We start from the raw sequence: 19,895 nt of genomic DNA, 5'->3' as shown, positions 1-19,895 counted from the left end.
GTAAGGCAGGGGCAGGTTCAGGGTGTGTATGTACCCAGGTATCCCACTGTTTTGTTGGACTCAACCGCAGAAGAAAGATAGCTGTCCTACARACGATGGAGAAGAATGTGCTCCTTGGGATTGCAAAGTTGCACTGTCCCTAGCCCAGTGGGGCTAGGCCCGTGTTTAGGTCGTGTCTGAGGAAYGGACCAGGTAAATAATGTTTTTCCATAGTTGTGAACTGGTGGCAGTGGAATCCAAGCCTAGGAATAATCCTGGCAATGGACAGCTTTCCTTGAGTACTTTGCGTTCACTCTGAACCAAACGGAGCTTGTTCTCATCTCCCAGTGATAATTTAGTTGGGGAGCTGATTTTAAGGACTGGTCAATGAAGGGCAAGCCTTCAGCCGGTCCGTGCAGGGGRCAGAGCAGAGAGGCTGCAGGGCTCCTGAAACGCTCTGCTGGAGGCCCTAACTGCAGCGCTGCGGCTTATAGCGGGGCCGGGATCTGCTGGGGTGCGYTGCAGCGCAGCCTCAGGAACTGAACGTTGGTGTCCAGGCGTGCGGGGGGTGAGCTTCCTCCYGCCGCACTTGGAGGTGTGTCACCGGATGACTGAGCCTGGGGGTTCACCGTCATTTCCCCCAAATCYGGGATCACCTCAGGAGGATCGGTAGCTGTCGTCTTCGCTTCCATTTAACTGCTGGGGATGAACCCCCACAAATCCCTGTTGTGCTTGCAGCTGTTGGTACTGTATAAAGTACAGCTGTCTGCAGACAGATTTCTCGGAAATGTTAGGTTCGGTACAAAGAAGCTGTACACTGAGAACGTGAGGTCCTAGCCTGTCGGGCAGGAAGGAGCCTTCACCGCGGCGTGTGTGTTATTTGTTAATGTTGGTTGAGTAACCAGATGATCAGGGGCAAGCATCAGGCCTCTAAAGCACCTCAAAAGGACGTCAACCTTTCTGAGAGCTAGGCGAGGGCAACCCTTAGCCCTTACCCCGAGGAATTGGTTTCCCCAAGGCATTAGTTTTCAGCTGGTGTGAGATGTGCCACTGCGAGGGGTAGCTGTAGTGGGACTGCACCGTTCTTGGCTATGATGGCAGCAGCTGGGTCAGGTCTTCTGAGTAGGCAAGTCCTGTGTGAGATCCAGCAAGTCAAGTGATAACGCCAGAACCAACTCTGATGATAGCAAATGACAGSGACCCCCGTTCGAACCCATTGCTGACTTTCTGTCTTCTTTTTTTTTTTATATCTTTATAAATCATGAAACAGCAAACAGGAATCAAATCCCATTTAAAAAAAAAAGGCCTCGTAGGTCACCCATTAGGGATATTGGACATTAAATTCTGAACTTCTAACTAGGCTAAAATTTAATATCATTATTTCATGTTAAAGGTTGGTTCTAGGTCCAGTTTTGAAAGCATCTCCTGTGCAATGGAGAATGGGGCCCAGAGAGAGGAAATGAAATCAGAAATGGAGAAAAGTTATTTTAATTATAAATAGCTGCGGTAGGAAGGTAGATGTTTATATGTGTAATAGTACAGTACCTACTGTGTGTATTTTAGGAGAACCTGAGAATAGCAGCTGCACTGAAATACTTGTCAGTAAAGTCAAATACAGTTTAGGATTAAAAAAAAAAAAAAATCCCTGCAGACCGTGGAACTCTGATCCGAACCGTGCTGGCCTTATCGCCGCTTCGCAGCGCAGAACAGCCTGTGACTTGGGCGTTCGTTTACGCACATCGCGTCCCAGTGACGGGATACGGCCCGCTCCTCTCCGTGCAGTAACGCCCGTCGCTAGAGCCCCTGCCTTCCCCCAAGAGCCAGAAGAAGCTGGCAGCTTTATTTCGGCGCTTGGCCGGCGGGGGCCGTGCTCCCCGAAGCCTTGCAGGCTTTGCGGCTGAGGCACCTGTTGGGTTTTACATCTGCGCGACTCGGGAGCGGCGAAGCCKCGGGCGCTGAAACCCCAGCGACGCCTGCTAGCACGCTGAGGTCAAACGGTTCAAAACCAAAATTAAACTCGTGCATGAAATTCGGGTCTGAATCGCGAATTCAGGAAGTTGTACATGAAAATCGGTCTGGGCATTACTTCCTCCTTAAGAGCTTGCTCAGCTAAAAATAATGCCTCGTGCTACAGTTATAAATAATACGGGCGCTCCCCCCCCACATCTAATTAAATTGTTGCTCTTGCCACAGTGAAGGGAAAGGTAAAAGATAGTAACATGAATCTGGTTGAACAAGTACGTAGCTTGCAGGCTTCAGCGAGAGATTTTGCAACTGGTGCTGAATGTTCTGCTAATATATTTCGTTGTTAAAATGAAACCAAGGTGCTCGGGAGAGATGTCAGGGTTGTGGGGTTGTTGTTTGCTCGTTTTTTTGTGGGAGAGGGAGGGGGCACAGCAAGTCTGTCCTTTGGGAAACAGAAAGAAAAAGATTTTCTTCTTTGCAGAAGAAAAGGATTTTTATCTTACTTTCCCCCTCCCTTTTTTTTGAAGGAAACTACAGTGTGTTTTCTGAAAGTTTGCCCAAAACATAGGATGAGATGCCTTCGTGGTCTCTGTCGTCCTCTGCCACCTTCCTGAAGCAGTGGAGAGTGTCCKCGATAGCTCTGACTTTCCCCCCTGCCCTGTAGAGAGCAGCGCTTGGCGGGTCTGCGGCCGGCAAAGAACGGCCAGAGCTGGGAAAGGAAACCGTCCCGGTCGGGGTCGCAGCGCGAGGCGTTCGCCTGGGAGCTGAGGGCCGTGTCCCCGCGGGAGCGCACTTGTCGCGCCTGTTTCGGTTGCCGCGTTGCCGCGGAGGGAAGTCGCTTGCGTTTCGCTGCTGGGATTTGTCGGCCGCTGCTGAGGCCGTTTGGCGGGACCCGCTCAGTTCGCTGGGGATCGCAGGGAGATGCCATTTAAAGCAGCGCAGCAGCTCGCGAGCCAGCGCTGATAATGGTCAGTGAAAGCAGTAATCCCGGCGGCCTAAGGGGATAACRACAGTCAATAACGTGGCTGCCATTWAAGCTTAATCGTGACAGCTTTGAGCCTCCGAGAGAGGGCTGTTTTTTTCCAAAGGCGCCCACGGTGGGGAAGGGAAGCGTGCCTAAAAAGCAGGATGCTGTCATGAAGTTAGCCTGCACGGGGGATACGYGGTGCGTACCACAGCAACTGAGCTACAACGCACGCTCCAAAGTATTTATTGCACGGGAATTCTCGATCACTTAAAAAAATAAAGGGAAAAAAGTCAAGTGGAGAGACAGCTGTACTGGTTCTCTGGAACCGATGCACCAGGACACAACAGCACAGTCTGGGACAGCGTATCATGTAGCCGGTGTCAMCGGAGCAGTGTTGCATGAGCCAAAAGCTCTGTCTAGGACAAGGGCTTTTTATTTGTCTTTCTTAATTTTCAAGAAAATATTCATACATAACAGCTTGAAGAGCATTTTTGAAACGAACACTTATTTATTACACATTCAKCATTTTTGAAACATCCCATTCAGGCCTTCCTTCCCCTGTCTGCTATTTGCGGTATTTTAAGAGGGCTTGAGACTTTTCTTCATTAGTCAATAGCTTGTCTGTAGTCTAATTTCTCATTCACTTCTCATCTGCTCTGCAGGAGCAAAAATCTCATTCCCCCCCCCARCATACGGTAATATGGTTGTAAGCAGAAATGGTCATATTTGCTCAAGGGTTTGCTGCAGGTTCTGAAGCTGTCTGCTGCCCTCCAGGCCCAGGCRAAGAAAATAACGCAATATCAGAAATTAAAAGTCTAAAAAGAAGAAACTTAAGCACAGTTGGAAAAAAAAATCATTAGCCCAAAGGGGGTCAGGGAGAAAGCTGCTGAATAAGTGTGTGTGTTTATTTAAGGACCTGAAAGGGTAGCAAATACTTCTCCATGTGGGTGGAAAATAGGACTTGGCTTTTGCAATAGCATTTTATGGGAGAGAGATCAAGGGTTCAGGAGCTGAAATACTTATTCATAAAACATAGGGAGCAAAGACAAGCCACTTGTGGTCCTGCCCGCTTGCATTACGTCCAATCTGGCTGGATCATTTCTAGGAACGGAGCGGGTAGCTCCGCTCGCTCCTTGGCTTTGCTCCTCTGCGGGTGCCGCCTAGGGCTGCCGGTGCCGAGTTTTGCGTTCAGGGTACGTGCCTGCCTATCTGATTGCTAAAGCTTTTCCCACCTTGGGATCTCAGCACAATCCACTTGAAACGGGATTAAAACAGCTGACTCGTTTTACAGAGGCCCTTTTAGCAGCTCTCAGACGGTAACCAGAAGCCGACTTTGGTGGTGGTGATGGTGGGGGGGTGATCTGGGGTGCTGAGAGCGAGAGGCTCTTCCCCAGTACCCGTCCTGTCGCTACGTCGTCCTCCTTCGCCTCCAAAAATACGGGAACCCGACGTGAGCTGGGCCGCGCTGGCCGGTTGCCCGTAGGTCTGAGCCGGCTGCCTCCCCGGCCCCGCGTTGGCGGGCTGATTTTAGCTCTGCTCAGCTGCCAGGCAGTTAATATAGGTCAGCGCGGCAACCCGGGCTCGGCTGGCTGCTCTCCGTCCCGAATCCCGCTTTGTTTAATCTGGCGCTTTCCCAGCTCTTCCTAAATACTACTCGAGTCCTAAAGTCTGTGCAACGCGGCAGGGTGGAGCCACAGAGGGGCAAACTTTGATTTTTTTTGCCTTTTTAGAAATAAATACAGCAGGGGGAGAAAAATTAGAACCACCGCTGAGAATGTTTTCTGAGAGCTTAGATGTGAGSCTGGTGATTGCACTTGCGTGGAGTTCAGTATATTATCGAATACGGCTTCAGTGTACTGAAGTGTTTTTTTTTTYYTYYTTTTTTTTTTAATAGTGAAAAGGCAAAAAGCTGCTCCTCAGGGAGTCTGAATGCTTGTGCTTTCTAGAAGTTTCAAGAGTGGTTGATGCTGTATCTGAGGACTCGGGTTGTGCCTCGGTCTGAAGACCCAGGGGTTGGCCCAGTGCAATGCAGGCCACACTTGGTTAGGTTTGGTTGGAAAAGGTAGCTGCGCTTATTTTGTCAGTGAATATATAAACCATTTTGGGTGTTAGATATCAAATTTTAGCACTTACTGCTTCAGTTATTGAGATTTGATTCTGAAAGAATCACAGTGTAGTGCCTGTGCTCCTGTGCTGCAGAAAGAGGGGATGCAGACAAGGTAGTATTTTTTTAAGACAGGCTCGGTATGAAGTGCAAATTGTTTTTTTTTTTTTAGCAGCAAGTGAAAAAGCTTCCTCGAAGGAGAAGGTTCTCAGTAAAACTGTCACCTCTATGTTCTGCAATTAACCTACATTTAACAAATGGCTTGAGAGGTCTCACAAAGTTTATTAAAAGCAATTTATTTACCTAAACAAAGCTTGCGTGAAAATGTCATGGCTGAATGGACTCAAAAACCCCTAATGATTGTGCAGAGGAAAGAATTTTTTGTTTTTTCTTTTTTAATCCTTAAATGTGATGTTTTCCCCRTCACTCCTGGCATTTGTAGCTCTGCCCACGTTTGTGTGTGTGCATGTGACACCCCGTGTTGCTATCTGTCCAAGTTAGAYTGCAGGTCCCTGGAGGCAGCAGCCGTGCCTTGCCTTATGGCTCCAAAAGGGCTCTGCATAGCCAAAAAGATCCAGGCTATTTACAGTTACCACCCTGTTTTTATTGCATACCTCTACCCAGGAGATGCTGCCTTAGATAAGAGACTTTTCTCCTGCTTTGGAGCAGCGGCTGTGGCTCCGGGGCGTTTCTGCCCAGGTGCAGCAGCTCTGGCTGGGATGGATGTGTGCAGCTGTGGCTGCCCTTGGACGGGGTCTCCTCCCGTGTGCCCGGAGCAGCAGCAGGGAGGAGTGGGTTGGCGTGTGCTTTACTTTCCTGCACACTATTGCAAACAAACTTCCCGGCTGCAAACAGGGGTGTCCAAGGGGCCAGTATATGCTCCCTTCTGCTCTGCACCCTCCTGTTCTGCTCAGCAGCAGCGGTGTATAAAATTAATTATATCGACTATAAGGCTCAATTATCCTTCGCTTAGATGCTTTTTTCCCTTGCTTGCCACCTCCTGGATAGCCCTGTTGGCCAATTTTGGGGCCTCAGCAAACTGCCGCTGCTTCGAGCATGGTGTGCGGGCTTAGCTCTAGCGAGGCGAGGGGCATTGCTTGCGAAAACAGAAAGTCCAGCCGTTGCTGGAAGGGGCGATGGATTGTAAAAGGGAGATGATAACCAGGCCTTTGGGAGTGAAGGAGGCAGCCTCTCCATGTGTCCCCCCAGAAATCCTTGGATTGGTGAACTCTTGGCGCGGTTTCTTGTGAAGCTGAGTTTTTTCTCCAAATGTTGTTTCTGTGTACTGAAGCGAAGAAAATGTTTTGCCTTGCCCTTACTGCTCACCTCGGTGAACTTGTGTCCTTCTGTCTTTAAAACAAGCAGCTTAATCTAATGTGAAAATAATACCAGGTCGATACCAGAAGATTTACAATGGCAAAATAATAATTAGTGGCTGCTGTTTCCGTCTTGTGTGAGAAGGCACCCCTGGGCTGCCAGGACAACCTTTCCTATTTGCCRCGTTTGCAGTGCTGGAAAAGGCACCACCGGTTTCTCACCGTTGTGCTTTCTTCAAGGCTACGCTGCGAATCCAGAGCTCAGGAGTGTCTGAGATCTAGCGTGTGAAATAACACGCTGCTTTGCATGTGGTGGAGTCAGAGGTGGACGCTGAGAACGTGAATGCCGTTTCCATCAGGACTTTCCCAGCCTTTTGGGAGATCCAGCATGGGACTTCCCATCTTTCTCAGGATTCCCCCTTTTCCCCAGGGAGACATCCAAGTCAGGGGCTAGAGCCTAGGCTGATGCCATAAAAGGAAGATTGTAAATGTATGTGATAATTTAACCAAATAGCTTGGCTGCATACATTTACGGCTGCATACATTTATGGCTGTTGGAATGAGGCTCTCATACCTCAAACTCTCATTTAAAGGAATGAACAGCAAGAGATGGGACTGAATTGTTTTTTAAATATTTTAATGCTAGCCAAGATGTAGATACTCCCATGACCTTTGGCAAAAAGAAATTAAATTGTTTTCCATCTAATGTATTAATAGTATCAAAACAGCCTGTCTTTTAGGAATTTTGTGCCTCTTTTTCTGCAGCCATCTCAGGAAAGCAAACCTTTTCCTTTAGAAATAAGTATTTCTTTACAGTGCTGGTGTACAGTTGTCCTGTCTTCCCATCTTCACCTTTCTGTGGTTCTTCCAGTTAGTATTTTATTTATTTTATTATTTTCATCCCAAGAGCRCATCTGGAATTAGTGCTGTGCCTTCACAAATGGATAGTCAATTCAGATCCTTCATTATTATCTGTAATATGTCAAGCAATTAAGATTGTTCAATATTCTCCAAGACACAAGAAAATAAAGATGTTCTTCCCTTCWTCTAGCCTACTCAATGTTGTGCAAGCAGTTTCATTTGGAGACTACATTTCTGGAGGTTTTCTGATTTTTTTTTTCTTTGCATGCCAGGCCAGCAAAATTTAAATTCAAAGGTTCAGAGGCAGCCGCGTACGTGATCTTGCAAACGTYGTCTCACACAGGGTGATCACACCAGGCCATTTGAAGACGAAGGATGTTTACATGTTCTCGCAGCGCGTGATTTATAGATATGCTCCCTCAGGTGGGAGGGCGCAGGCGGCTCTCCCGGCCGCACACACCTCGCCAGACGGCCACGGGCGCCTGCGAAGCCCGGGGGCGGCGTGGAGGAGAGCTGAACGAAACCCACCCTTGCAGCGGGCCTTAGCGAAGGGCCGTGGGAGTTCTGCTCGACGTGGGCACGGCGGCTTACCCTGGCCGCCCTTCTCTCGCCGGGGCCTGGCGTTTTTCCTGCAAGACCAGCAAAGCCTCACTGCTGCTGATCTGATCCCACAGGACTTGCTGTTGGATCTTCTCCTCTGCCCACCACCTTGGTGCAGTGCCACTTCTCGGCCCTCGCGGCTCGCTGTGCAGGCGGGAGCTGCGCGGCGCCGCTTGGCTTCGGGGACAGAAAGTGATACCTGCTGCCGTAGGTGTGTGCTGACGTAGTTTTCGGCGTTGGGTGGCACGTACCACCTGCTCGTGGGAGGCCGTCTTTGCTCGCAGCCGGCTGGTTCTCCTGCTTTCGTTAGCTGCCTTTTCTGAGCACCTACTGACCGAGTAACCGTAGAGCCGGGGTGATTTATTTGGGTGCAATCTATGCCATTTTCAACCGTAAATCTCCTGTTCTGTGCTTCTGTTCATTAGGAGGTTTTGAGTTTGAGGAAATTTGTTATTTTATTTGGCAATGCTGATTTCTCTTTTTTTTTTGACGTGAGAGAAACTAGTCGTAGCGTGTGCCCTGTTCACTGTAGCATTCTCCCTTGGGGCAGCCATGCTCCTTTCCCTCTTCTGAACATAATCTTTCGACTACTTGGAGAGACATTTTCATTCTCAGAAAGGAGCTTTTACCAGTGGTCTCTGTCTAAGGCGTTTCAATATGAAGATGCTACTACTGAGCAGGCTGTGACTGGTTTATCCTCCCAGAGCCAAGTCACCAAAAGGCTCCTTTTATTCCAGTATCCAGGCAGGATAAAAAAAGCAAACATCGCCTTTGCAATATTAAAAAAAAAWATCATTCTGGGTCATAGCTCTGTTCAGAACAGACATGCATACTGGGACCTGGTCTCTTGTGCATCATTTTCCTATAATTTTCCTCTGCTCTGTAGTGCTAGCTTGCTGTTATCTTTGCATCACTTTTTTGGACAGGAACTGCTTCTGCATAGCAGAATGAAGACGTATCGATTATTATATCGGTGTGTACTRGGTGAAATGATTCCTCTTCCATCGAAATCATTTCAGAATTCACATCTAATTAAGTGGAATTGAGACCATTTTTTTTAAATCCTTTGCTTATTTTAGATAGTTCTTGGTGGTTAGTTGTATTTGCTCCATAGTAACCTCTGCCCATTCTTTATCTCTAGTGATTATTTTCGTATTCGGTTGTTTCTTTAGCTCATGGTGCATGGTGGTCACAGTTTACAGCCTGACATGAGTTATTTGGATTCTAAGTAGGAAAAGGAGAAATTAAATTTGTAATTGCATACTTGTCGTTCTGATTTTATTCAAATACAGGAGCTGGATCATGCCAGGCAATTCTTACATGTACCTAATATTCCATATGTGTTTGATTTAATGCGGGATGATCTTGTGTGCCTTCTGATTCAGAAAAGAGGGAATGAAAATTAAGCTAATGTCATAATGATGATATTAATTTTAGACTATAATTCTGTTTTTTTTCCACAGTCTTAAGGAAGAGTGTGAATAACTTTTCCAAACAATAAAAGGGATATATTGAGAAAATATTTTTTTAAGTTACCATGTTCAGGCGTCATTTTACAAACTGTTGCTTTCGCGTGACAGTTGTTCTATCAGAGTCAGTTCAGGGAGAGTTTAAACAAATCCGGGCCAGGAAATTACACGCTTTCCTGGAACTAACTTATTCTGAAGATGGGAACTTAAGGTGGCATTCACACAACACACGGTAGCCGCCGTTAGCAGCTCTAAAGCTGCTCTTAGGTCTCTGCTGGGCATACGTCTCGGGGATGAAAGGACATCGTCCTGGACTCGCGGCAGTTCTGCAGTCAAGCAAGACCTTTTCGTATGTGAACGAAAGTCAAATTAAGGCAACACAAAAGCTAGCTCRTCTAGCGTTGAAAAGCTCCGTGGCCTGCTTCTCTGCACTGGTAGCCTCTACGCTCAAGAAGAAAAACATTTGGGAGTTTGGCTGTTATTATTATTGCTTTCAGTCTGTCTGACATGTTACTGGAACGTARCTCAGACATTTAGTATGCTATGACAAGCCAACTAAAATTAATACCATATTTTACATTGTTTTAGAGAGTGACCTCCCCTCACTTGGGAAGCATAAAGAGGCTCATCTTTTTCCCTAGCATCTCTTTCTAAATATATGTTAATTTCCCTTTAGTTGGACTGAATTTATTACACTGAAACTGCAGGCCAAAGCAGAAGATTTAAAAGAGCTGGTTCTTGAACTTTTTAAAGCTCCTTTTAATAAAGTGGCCACTTCTGAATATCTCCTTATTTACAGCTTTTATTTATTTATTTATTTTTCTTCTTCTCTTTCTGGAATTTGTGAATCATATGAAGGCATTTTCCAGCATTGCCATTCTAGAAGGATATTTGTACCTTCCATGATACTTTAACAAAATGATCRCCCACCCCCCAAAATTTCTTTCTTTCCTTTGTGTTGTTAATTTGGTTATTCTAACTTCATCTTAAAACACCTGATAAACCCATCTGATAAATCAGAGTATACAAATTCTCTCTGCTGAATCTGTTTGCATTGCGTTGCATTTCTCAATCACAAATCTCTCATCTGAATGAGRGACAGCACAGGCTCACTCCTCAGCAGTTGCCTCCATATTCCTGTATTTGAAGGATGGTATTTGTAATGCTGTGCCCTGAACCCTCTTCTCTCTGTTACCACAAATCAGCAAGGTGTTCTTTATTTTTGGTTTTTAGGAATAACAAGTAGCAGAGTAGATTTGAGTCTTAGATCTGGTATATTTTATCAGAGAGATTGCTCAGGAGTTTGAATGTGTTGAACACAGTGGGAAAGAAGTGCTTATACTTACCACTCAGTTGTGTCTCTTAGGACTTTGTTTAAAAATATTGGGGAGCAATTTAGCAGATTTTTCTTACCAAAAGCACAGTCTTTTTTTGTTTATTTCTAAAAGTGAAGCATCTGGCATCTTCTGTGGTCAGTGACATGAGTGCCAGCTTTTCTTAGTTAAGATTTGTGGTTGACTCTTTGGATAACTGTTATTTTTCCTCCAACAAGGTTAACATAGTTGAGACGAAAGCTGGTTAGAGATTTTTCCCAGAACAGTCAGAGTCTTTGGACCCAAATCATCTTGGTACTGATGTATGTTCAGAGATTCAAAGGCAGGGTCCTGCAGGGTCTGCAGGGTTCCCGAGGGCTGCTGGAGACATCAACTCTCTTTTTGGTGTCTGTGGCTCTAGCAGCAGGCACCACCTGTGCTTACAGGTGTCTAAGCCCTGGGAGTCCCAGGTCTGATTAGACAGAGCAATGAACCCCAGCTGATGTGCTCCAGCCACCTTCAGTTGTGGTATTCAAGCGAAGTGTTCAGYGGAGAGTTAAGATCTTTATATAGTTGCATTAGCAGCTTTTTGAAAGTAGACAACCTTTGCCTCTGTTAGCAGACTGGTGATCATTGCGCTCCCCGATACCTTCTATACCGTGTTTTGTAATTYGTTTTGGGTGGGAGGACCTGTTAGGCATGGGCTGCGTCTGCTGTTTTCTCGCTGTGCCCATCGTTCTAGCGATACAGCAGGGCATCCCCCTGCCCGGGCTGCACKTCCAAACACATCCGCTCAAGCTCCAGGGGCTTGTCCAAGACCTCTGGCTGGATGGATTTTTTTTTTTTTTAGTTCTTTGACCCTCTCTAATATTCTCAGAAGAAAATTCCCCAACTTTCAGTGCCTTTAATTTTTCCCAGTAATTCAGATCGGGGGAAGTGAGAAGCAGTTATTGCAGGCAGTGGACGCAGGTTCCCAGTCCCAGAAGGGACCTGAACAGGTTGCTCATTTTGTCAGATAACCAGAAGCTGTGTCCTCCTCACCTGACAGCAAAATAGCCGACCTGACCAAATCTGCTCATTAGCTCCCTACCTTGCTTCGTCTCCCTCCCAGCCAATTACTCTGAGAGAGGGAAAACTCCCATAATGTATTTTCATTCACACCATCCAAGCCTGCAGACTTAAGTCTAGAAAGATTAAACTTGTGCTCTGCATTTGCTGCCAAGATGTTGCAATTTAATGGAGAAAATTTAATTATTCTTTTGCTGGGTGAAAATTTAAAGCTGTTTTATTAATAAAGACAAGAAAACGCCATTTTTTTTCTCTTTCCCATCTCATACATGTGGGCCTGTGAACAGTACTAGTGCTGCTTTTGACCTGCCATCCCCCCTTTTCCTGGAACATTTGTGTATAAATCAGAATTGGAATTAGGAGGTTTTTGAAACCAGGTGTGACAGATATGGCTTTAATTTAACTGCCTTTTAATTTAAAGTCACTCATGCTTTCCAGCATTTCCGTTTGAATGGTAATGAGAAGACTTTCAAATGTACTAGAAGAGTTGGTTTCTTCAGCTCCCATCGGCTATTAGTAGGATATGAACAAAAAACTGCTTCTTCTGCCCTTGAAAATCTTTCCCTAAATGCCTAGCATTTTGTGATGAGTTTGTGTTTCTCTCAGGAGTCTTTGAAGCTAGTATATTGCTGAACTTCTTACCAGGATTACCAAGCAAAGCTTTACATTCAAATATTTAAAAGATTGTAATTGCTTTAATTAAAAAAGCATGCACACACCTGTACTTGATTTATATTACAAGTACCTGTATTATCAGGTTATATTTGCCAGAATAAATACCTGAAAGGTTTTAAAAAGCTCATTACATTGAAGCTCATGGACTGAGCTGGCCTGTTTCTCAGGTTTCACAAGGTTTTGTCCTATCTTCRTATGAGTATGCATGTATGTATGGGTGTATATGTGTCCTTGCATTTACCCTACCAATAGGTAAGTAGTGTGAAGAGCTGTAGTCATCCTTGGTCAGGATAAATACATATTACTGTGTTTTCAAGAACTACTACGAACACTGATAAAATTGTCTTGATTCCCAGAGGGAAAAAATTTGCTTTGCTCCCGTGCAGACAGTCTGAGTCTCTCTTCCAAGCAAACTAAAGCAAAGTGAAAAAGCTTTGCTGCAAAGGAGAACTGGCCTGCAATAATCAACCCTGGATGCCTAGGGGTATATATTCACCTAAATAATGTCACACATAGCAATGTGAGAAGCGCTACTGTGGAAAAGGGGTGGATAGCTTGTCCCTGCCACCTCAAAATCTTCCCTTTTTTCCCTTTGTGGATTTATATTGTTTTCTTCTGCTCCCACTTGGAAAATATATTGGAAGGAAACAATAGGTAGGAGACAGCTTTTCTTTTTCTTCTTTTTTAACCTGTTCTGTAGGGGATTYAACGCGTGCTGCATTGAACATTATAATTCATCACCTGCGTACTTTAGTGTGTATTTCTACAGCTGTACATAACGATACATCAAAACATACCACGGGAGGACTTTCAGCTTGTGTCCCCATGTGAGTTAGGGACTACAGAGAGTGAAGCCAAATATTTTTTCCCCACAGGACAACACAGTAGTCCAGGTGCACGTGCCTTAAACATGCAAACAGCACTGGGGGCTCGAAATAACAAGCCTGACAGGTGAGGAAAAGAGGAGAGGGAAAGCAGGAGGAAGGCGGGACCTTTTCCCCTTCACCTTTTTCTGTGGAGCAGAGCCAGCCCGGAGGCTGCTTACTGGAGGAACGGAGGGCGGCACTGGGGTGGTGATGGGGGTCAGAAGATCCACGTGCAAAAACTGGAGAGAGCTTTCAGTTTTCTGTGCAAAAAGTAACCGTTGTTTGCGAGTGGCCTTCTGAAGGAGCGCCGCAAACAATGCTATCATAATGCATCTTCTCTTTCTTTGCGTGCAGTTGTCACTAAAGATTTGTAACTCTTTTCTTGGTTCATTGTTCCCTGGCTAGTGTGTACTCTCCATTCAGTAGTGCCAGAATTAAGATGAAGCCTGCCTGCTTCAATAAGGCGGCTTTGTTGTCAAAATGGCAGTGCTTGTATAGAAATTGGAGTGACTCCAACAGAGCTTGCACGATACACTGCAAAACTATTGTCATATGATCCTTTTTATTACTTAAGAAAAAGACTGTTCTCAAAAAAAGACAGAACAGTCCTTTTTTCCCCTGTTTTCTTGATAGAAAAAGAAAATCGCCAGAAAATTCTTGCTATTAATAATTTGCTGCAAATTTGAAAACTATGCCTAATGATTGAGTATAATAAAGAGATCACATTAAGTGAAGTGACATTAATGTAGAAATACGATGGAGCCGTAGCTACTTCATTTTATATAGCAGCAGCCTTGATTAATCAAGTCACAAACGTAAGTAAGCACGTACAGTTTGGCCTTAGCGGGAAGAGATGGGAGATGACTGTCTGCTAAAGGGGAAGGGAGAGACTTTAGAGCGATGCAAAGTGTCATTGCAGCTTCTGCAGAGTACATTTGTCTCACCTACCTGTATTTCTCAAGACGTGGGAAAGACACGGCTCACTGTAAATAAGCTGGTTGACGCAGAGAGAGCATTTGTCAGTAGTCTGTGTTTATATAGCACCTAGTACTACGAGACCCTCATCCAGGCTTGTCAGAAGGTAGGATATGTTCTTGTGAGGAGTAAATTAACTGCCAGTGTCTGCTAGTGCTATTAATGGAAGCTGTTGTTCTAAATCAAAGTACCTCGTTCTTCAAGAATTTTTTCTGCACGCTGGAGTAAAGAGAGCACCTCTTATCAATTAAGATCCAGGTGGTGGATTTGAATTCTCCTCCTTTTATTCCTTTTTTCCATTCGTGTTCCAAAAATAGGTGAACACATTTTGTGATAATTATTGATGGTACTTTTTAACCACCAAGTGTTATTAAAAGTATTGTGTGTTACCAAAGAATGTGTTGAGAAATGRCGTKAGGTCTAGATGGGTTTTATAAGTGSATTTTTTTTTAATAATTAGTGCACTTTTGTATTAAAGTACAAAAGGAGGCCATCTTTTGTGATGCTTTGTGACTTCTAAACTGTTTCTTTTTTGGCTTGTGTTCTGCAGAAATGTGATAATGCTTGTATAGGTTTTGCTAGCTACAAAATGTAATTCAGTTCCTAGCACATAGAGAGTACAATTAATAGATTTTAAAGCTGGAGAAACCCATTATGCTCATTGTCTGCCATCTGTGTGACATACAGGACATTGGATTTCATCTAATAATTGCTGCATCAAGCACATACATTCTGGCTGAGCTTGAGGGTACATTAAAGGCATCCACTCTTGATTTAAAGACTTGAGATGATAAAGAGTTGTAGCTCTTGGAAGTTTTTCCAGTGGTTAATTACCTTTTCTTAAAAGAATTTTGGTGCTGCTTTTCCACTCTGAATTTGTCAAGATACCGTTTCATATTCCATTATTGCGTGCTCACTTTGACAGATGCCTGCTATCAGAGGTCCTCTGCTAGTGAAGGTACATATGATCAGGTCACCGGTCAGTCTTCTCTTAGATAATCTAAATAAGTTGGACTCCTCCTGTCCTCCCTGAAAAATATACTGTTCAGGTCTTTATTTATTCTATTAGTYCTTTASTGTTCTTAATATCACTTATGCAAGTATTGCTTGCTATTTTTTTTTTTCTATTACGGACATTCTAAGCTTTTTAGAATAAATGGAATTCTCTAAAATCCTATTTGTTGTTCCATTAATGAAGCACTAGTTCCACCACCATCCGTGTRCACTAGAAAATGTCAGTTGTATTTGGCAGGTATGGAGCGTATGTGTTTGTGACTCTGTGTGCGTGTGGTGTGTGTGTCAGCAGTGTGTGTGGTGATGGTGGAACTTCACATTTTTCAGCTTTCACAGCTGCTTCAAAAGTCAGGGGGGTTATATACTGCACCGAAGTACCAGGTGATGTGATGAGAGACAAATATGTCATGTTTCAGAGACTTCTGCCTAACTTCTTCCRCTCCATAGGCTGAAAATAGTTATCTGGAGATTGACACCAAGCTCCAGATTGGCCATTTACCTGTGGGGATTTGCCAGTTTATGAAGCAGTGAAAGGAGCCTTGAAGTGCTGAGTGCTGGGGCATCCTCTTATCCTGTTTTTTTGTTTTTTGTTTTTTTTCCCCCCTAGCAAATGAGAGGTGATTGGGAACAGGAATTTGTGTTTCACAGAGAACTCTGGATTTGAGATTTTGGCCTGAATCTGGAAAAAAGTTGAAGCACTAAAATGCCCAGTGCACTGAAATAAAGAAAAATTGCAGTTTTGAAAAGTTAGAGCATTTTTCACCAAAGAAAAATGCTGGGGAGTTCAGTTCAGTTAAAAGGAAGGTGGTACCAGGGGCTGTGAGAGACAACCAGGCGAGCAGTCCTCTCAGGCCGAGGAGAAGAAGAAGGGGACCTTCACTTGCTGAGGGATGGGGGACAAGTGTCACAAAGTAACGTTACCTCAGATATACAGCTGAGAGTTGCGGACCRTCGTTGTTGGCTGCGTATCTTCCTTATGGAAATGACAGTGATTTATTAATCAATGTAGTGAGGGTTTCTGAAACATGAGCAATTTCCCTGGGAAGGAAATGTTTCAAAGGGATAGACTGGGATTCGGAAAAAAAAAATAGTTCAGCATAAATCGCAGGTCTAACAAATAAGAATAACGTAGAGTGAAGGCCAGTCAAGCTGCCCTCTGTAGTGTGAAGTGCCATATGCACCAGACTATGAATAAATTACTTGTCAGGGCTGGGAATTTGGGATCTTTGAATTCACTTTGGTTGCAAAGTTAAAGGTACAGCTGTGCTTCCGTTTGCTCCGCAGCCTGCACTGCAGCTAGTCCATGTGCTAGTTGCTGTTGCAGAGCTGAAGAACAGAAACACGCCGATGCAGCCCTATCRACTAGAACTAGTCTTAACTAGCTCTTGCCTACCAATTATCTATTTTTCCTAATTGTGGCTTTTTTCTTTAAAGACTTTTCTTGACGTGGAGCATAGTGGAAGAGGTATTATTGTATACTGGTAACTGAGCCCAGTCCCTCAGCAGCAGCTAAAGGAAGAGGTTTGTTAGTGGGCTGTATTAAAAACAGAGATCCCACCACTGCTTTCCAGAGTCCCTAAGCTGCTGTATTCACTGCTGGGTAAACCAGCCATGATCATTGTGAATGACAGGTCTCAGTACTATTTGTAACTTCTTTATGTTGTGCTRTAATAATTCATATAAATTGAATGCGTTAATAATATTCAGGCAGGACTTACTTTGATCTTCAGATTTAATCATGAGGCTTTGGGGTCTGCTGTTGTCACACAGAAAATCAGAAATCAATTTTGTTTTCTTATTTCACCTGCCTTCAGCAGTCACAGTGTGGGGCATCTAGTCCAAATTCATAGTCAATGGTCCCCTGTATAGTATGTGGAAGAAGAATCAGAGGGTGGTTCCTCACACCCGTCTTGTTGACAGCTTTGTCAGTCATGACACCAATTTTGTCTGGACATCTGACTTTCAGATGGCTATGGGAAGTGTAGGGGGAACCTTTCACCAAATTGGCTTGGAGTTTTATGGAAAGTTAATTCTCTTTGTATACCTTCCTCTGCACAGACTTTATTTATAATCTGCATGCAGCTGTGCTCCTCAGAACTGGCRCTGGGATTTTTCTTCTGCCTTTTCCTTTCTTGCTTCCTTTGATACCTCTYGAGAAGTATTTGCAAAGATACTTCRTAGTATTTGAATCCCTTGGTCCACAGAAACACCAGCAGTATCAGTCATCATAACTGGATTCTCCATGAGGTCTCTTTCTATCACAATCTCAGGAACTTTTCTTTTAATAATAAATTGGGTAGTCACCATTAGGGTTTTTCCTAATTGAATTTGTCTATGTTCATTTAGCATTGTAATTGAATATATTTCTTATGCCAGAGCCCCCAGATCTCCACTTGTCTTTTTAGACCTCTCAGGGAAAAATAGATTTCTTTACTTAAACTTTAGATATGCTAAGTGTTTTGATTTGATTAAAGTAAGAATAATGTGGGATTTTCATTACTTTTTCTGTATTCTTCATCCACTTCCCTGTTCTATTTTGTATGTGCTGGAGAATTTAGTCTTTTCTTTGCTCCAGGYTGATCACTGCATCTTTCCAAAATCCACCTCACCAACTGTTTTCCTGACAAGAATGTTGGTTCTTATGATGGTTTGTAGGCTCAGGAGCTGTGGCTCTTCTATAGCCACTGAAGTGCCAAGCTCCGTTTTCTGTTCTWTTTTATTTGTCTGTTACCTGCATTATATTTTACACATAGAAGTGAGATTGAAAATCTTGAAGAGGAGCAGGGAAATACTGAGCTCTGAAGTGGCAGAGCAACTTGCAGGAGGCTGCAAGCTATTCAGTCAGCAAGGTCAGCAACATGTTAGAAATCTATTCTGCCTTCATGAGGAAGTAAAAAAGTCAGAGAAGACTGAGTGCAGCATAAGGTGACTTTCAGAATTTGAAAAAGATTCCAATTTTGGCTCTGTCAGAATGGTATCGGAYCTACACTCTGTGATATTTCTTTTCTGTATTTGCTCCCCTGTTCTTTAACTCCTCAGAAGTATTTGCCTTCGTGTTTATCTCAAGAACAGAGCACACGCTTCGGCTGTTCCGACTCGCAATTCRCTTCTGGAGGAGCGATGAGGAGGCCTAGGAACAGAAGGGAAGCAAAAAAGGGTTATCAACTCATACCGTGCATTTGTTTCTTTGACACTGGAGAGTTACTGTTTGTGTCATTTACGGTTTCCGTTTCTTGAAGGTTAGCCATAGGCAGGAAAGAGTTTACATCCATTAGATGGTCATRGGGCTGTCACAGCTCCACAAAATGGAAAGGCGTGTGTGTTTTCTTTCGTTGGCAGGCCACTGGAAACTCCTGCGACAATTTTGGTTTGCTTTTGTCGTAATCCAAATCGACAGCTTTCCAAGTATATGGCACAAGGGAGGTTACTACGGGTCACTTAACAGCAGTTTAGAAAGTCAGTGAAGCTCCCATGTAGCGTCTGTGAAGGGCCGGGAGTATAACAGGTAAGCTGAGTAAATGGATTAGCTGTAAGCAGTCCTATTGTTGGCACCGCCCGAAGATGGATCGGGGACCAAATAGTCATTTCTTGCAAGCGATAGTCTTTCATCCTCTGATTAGGGAAGAGTAACATAAATAGAATGGCCTACACTGAAACGGTTCCTGGAGGAAAGGGGCATTTCAAGTCAGGAAGGGTTATGGGCACTTGGAGCAAAGTGTTCAAACATAATACCCTTTCCAAGAAGGGGGTGGGGGGAGAGGGAAAGACGCATTAAGCCAAGCGTATCTCTGTCCATCTCCGTCTGAATGCTTGAGATGTTACGGACAAATGACTCCTTCGAGGCATGCGGCCCTGCTATCTTCTTTAGGACCTTCCTGGAGCAGCTTTTACCTTTAGCTATTTTTAGCGGTTGACTACTGTTGGCTTGAGGGGAAGTTGCATGAAGAAGGTCACTTAAAAGGACGCCTTTGCATTGCGTTAACAAGACGGGCTGGGGAAGGGTAACCTCTTTATTAAGAGACCCGATTTTTTGCTTCTTACAGTGCAACATTAATGTTTTTAGAGAAGGCATTTGAAGCAGAGTAATTGCCAATAAAAATCATCGTTTCCACCTATACTACCTGTCCAGGAAGGATATGTAGCCTTTGACCCCGTCTGCAAGGGAATGTGGTTTGGCGGCACGGGCTGGGGAGGCTGGCGGGCCAGGATTTGTCCCGAGGCGGAGCCCTGGCGCCGCTGCCAGCAGCGCCTGCCCGGGAGGGCGAGCGTCTGGCTGCGGAGGAGCGCACAGTACACGCTTTCATTTCCTCCACACTGTGGTTTTCTTTAGTTTTCGCTGAGATACTGCATAATATTTTTTGCRTTAAGCTGTGTTTTTTGGTTCCTCCCACAACCTCCTGGAAACACGGAGGTAGGTTTACAGCACTGCAAGTACTTGACCGCGTGACTMACGGACCAGTGATCAAAGGAGCTCGGGAGGCTTCCAGCTGGATATTTATGCATTTATTTATTACCTGCTATTGTCACTCGTATTATCTGAGATTACTCCGGCTGAAAGGGCTCAGGCAAAGCAAAACTGCCTCCACGGTTTTCGTTTGCTTTTTTTTGCACTTTGGGTCTCGTTGAGGGGAAAGTGGAGTCACCTGCAGTTGCCTCCAGTGGATCAGCTCCTTTGGGCACCRCATGGTCCCTTAAACGGAGGCACTTAACTGAAGCGCAGCCC

General features: G+C 44.6%; 1 protein-coding gene across 1 annotated transcript in view; it reads left to right on the top strand.

Moving 5' to 3' along the window:
* Window positions 1-7,575: 7,575 nt before the first annotated feature.
* The window catches only part of FOXO3 (forkhead box O3), a 69,169-nt gene continuing 56,849 nt past the window's right edge, over window positions 7,576-19,895 (top strand). Inside the window, exon 1 of the mRNA XM_085306960.1 lies at window positions 7,576-7,999. Within this exon, the coding sequence (XP_085163086.1) occupies window positions 7,576-7,999 (424 nt within the window). The remainder of the gene's footprint in view (window positions 8,000-19,895) is intronic.

The sequence above is a fragment of the Rhea americana genome, unplaced genomic scaffold (assembly GCF_003343005.1).
Source record: "Rhea americana isolate MKP2758 unplaced genomic scaffold, rheAme1 scaffold_25, whole genome shotgun sequence".
NCBI classification, from domain to species: domain Eukaryota; kingdom Metazoa; phylum Chordata; class Aves; order Rheiformes; family Rheidae; genus Rhea; species Rhea americana.
Note: the sequence above shows the minus strand (reverse complement) of the source record. Positions and strands in the feature narration are given on the sequence as shown.